At 54.3% G+C, this 2,500-nt stretch overlaps 1 protein-coding gene across 1 annotated transcript in view; it reads right to left on the bottom strand.

Moving 5' to 3' along the window:
* The window catches only part of LOC308375701 (vasoactive intestinal polypeptide receptor 2-like), a gene marked incomplete at both ends in the record, with an annotated part of 31,487 nt that overhangs the window by 28,286 nt on the left and 701 nt on the right, over nucleotides 1–2,500 (bottom strand). Inside the window, one exon of the mRNA XM_080851885.1 lies at nucleotides 2,057–2,170. Within this exon, the coding sequence (XP_080708011.1) occupies nucleotides 2,057–2,170 (114 nt within the window). The remainder of the gene's footprint in view (nucleotides 1–2,056; nucleotides 2,171–2,500) is intronic.

Genomic DNA, 2,500 nt, shown 5'->3' with positions numbered 1-2,500 from the left:
AAGAGGCTCTGGAGAACAGAGGGGCAGGGGATGGTGTGTGTGTGTGTGTGTGTGTGTGTGTGTGTGTGTGTACCGTGTGTGTTGAAGAGGCTCTGGAGAACAGAGGGGCAGGGGATGGTGTGTGTGTGTGTGTGTGTGTGTGTGTGTGTGTGTGTGTGTACCGTGTGTGTTGAAGAGGCTCTGGAGAACAGAGGGGCAGGGGATGGTGTGTGTGTGTGTGTGTGTGTGTGTGTGTGTGTGTGTGTGTGTGTGTGTGTGTACCGTGTGTGTTGAAGAGGCTCTGGAGAACAGAGGGGCAGGGGATGGTGTGTGTGTGTGTGTGTGTGTGTGTGTGTGTGTGTGTGTGTGTGTGTGTGTACCGTGTGTGTTGAAGAGGCTCTGGAGAACAGAGGGGCAGGGGATGGTGTGTGTGTGTGTGTGTGTGTGTGTGTGTGTGTGTGTGTGTGTGTGTGTGTGTACCGTGTGTGTTGAAGAGGCTCTGGAGAACAGAGGGGCAGGGGATGGTGTGTGTGTGTGTGTGTGTGTGTGTGTGTGTGTGTGTGTACCGTGTGTGTTGAAGAGGCTCTGGAGAACAGAGGGGCAGGGGATGGTGTGTGTGTGTGTGTGTGTGTGTGTGTGTGTGTGTGTGTACCGTGTGTGTTGAAGAGGCTCTGGAGAACAGAGGGGCAGGGGATGGTGTGTGTGTGTGTGTGTGTGTGTGTGTGTGTGTGTGTGTGTACCGTGTGTGTTGAAGAGGCTCTGGAGAACAGAGGGGCAGGGGATGTGTGTGTGTGTGTGTGTGTGTGTGTGTGTGTGTGTGTGTGTGTGTACCGTGTGTGTTGAAGAGGCTCTGGAGAACAGAGGGGCAGGGGATGGTGTGTGTGTGTGTGTGTGTGTGTGTGTGTGTGTGTGTGTACCGTGTGTGTTGAAGAGGCTCTGGAGAACAGAGGGGCAGGGGATGGTGGTGTGTGTGTGTGTGTGTGTGTGTGTGTGTGTGTGTACCGTGTGTGTTGAAGAGGCTCTGGAGAACAGAGGGGCAGGGGATGTGTGTGTGTGTGTGTGTGTGTGTGTGTGTGTGTGTGTGTGTACCGTGTGTGTTGAAGAGGCTCTGGAGAACAGAGGGGCAGGGGATGGTGTGTGTGTGTGTGTGTGTGTGTGTGTGTGTGTGTGTGTGTGTGTGTGTGTGTACCGTGTGTGTTGAAGAGGCTCTGGAGAACAGAGGGGCAGGGGATGGTGTGTGTGTGTGTGTGTGTGTGTGTGTGTGTGTGTGTGTGTGTGTGTGTGTGTGTACCGTGTGTGTTGAAGAGGCTCTGGAGAACAGAGGGGCAGGGGATGGTGTGTGTGTGTGTGTGTGTGTGTGTGTGTGTGTGTGTGTGTGTGTGTGTGTGTGTACCGTGTGTGTTGAAGAGGCTCTGGAGAACAGAGGGGCAGGGGATGGTGTGTGTGTGTGTGTGTGTGTGTGTGTGTGTGTGTGTACCGTGTGTGTTGAAGAGGCTCTGGAGAACAGAGGGGCAGGGGATGGTGTGTGTGTGTGTGTGTGTGTGTGTGTGTGTGTGTGTGTACCGTGTGTGTTGAAGAGGCTCTGGAGAACAGAGGGGCAGGGGATGGTGTGTGTGTGTGTGTGTGTGTGTGTGTGTGTGTGTGTGTACCGTGTGTGTTGAAGAGGCTCTGGAGAACAGAGGGGCAGGGGATGGTGTGTGTGTGTGTGTGTGTGTGTGTGTGTGTGTGTGTGTACCGTGTGTGTTGAAGAGGCTCTGGAGAACAGAGGGGCAGGGGATGGTGTGTGTGTGTGTGTGTGTGTGTGTGTGTGTGTGTGTGTACCGTGTGTGTTGAAGAGGCTCTGGAGAACAGAGGGGCAGGGGATGGTGTGTGTGTGTGTGTGTGTGTGTGTGTGTGTGTGTGTGTACCGTGTGTGTTGAAGAGGCTCTGGAGAACAGAGGGGCAGGGGATGGTGTGTGTGTGTGTGTGTGTGTGTGTGTGTGTGTGTGTGTACCGTGTGTGTTGAAGAGGCTCTGGAGAACAGAGGGGCAGGGGATGGTGTGTGTGTGTGTGTGTGTGTGTGTGTGTGTGTGTGTACCGTGTGTGTTGAAGAGGCTCTGGAGAACAGAGGGGCAGGGGATGGTGACCGTCTGACCCTCATCTGCACGACCCCAACACAAAATGCTATCCCAGAATCCTTTGCACCTGGTACCTGTGCAGGTAAGAAAGGTGAAAAGGGATGGGAGAGGAGGAGACAGGGGGAGAGAGAGATGGAGAGAGAGAATGAGAGAGGGGGGGAGAGAGAGAGATGGAGAGAGAGAATGAGAGAGGTGGGGAGAGAGAGATGGAGAGAGAGAATGAGACAGGGGGAGAGAGAGAGATGGAGAGAGAGAATGAGAGAGGTGGGGAGAGAGAGATGGAGAGAGAGAATGAGAGAGGTGGGGAGAGAGAGATGGAGAGAGAGAATGAGAGAGGTGGGGAGAGAGAGATGGAGAGAGAGAATGAGAGAGGTGGGGAGAGAGAGATGGAGAGAGAGAATGAG

The sequence above is a fragment of the Sprattus sprattus genome (genome assembly GCF_963457725.1).
Source record: "Sprattus sprattus genome assembly, chromosome: 15".
Lineage (NCBI taxonomy): Eukaryota > Metazoa > Chordata > Actinopteri > Clupeiformes > Clupeidae > Sprattus > Sprattus sprattus.
Note: the sequence above shows the minus strand (reverse complement) of the source record. Positions and strands in the feature narration are given on the sequence as shown.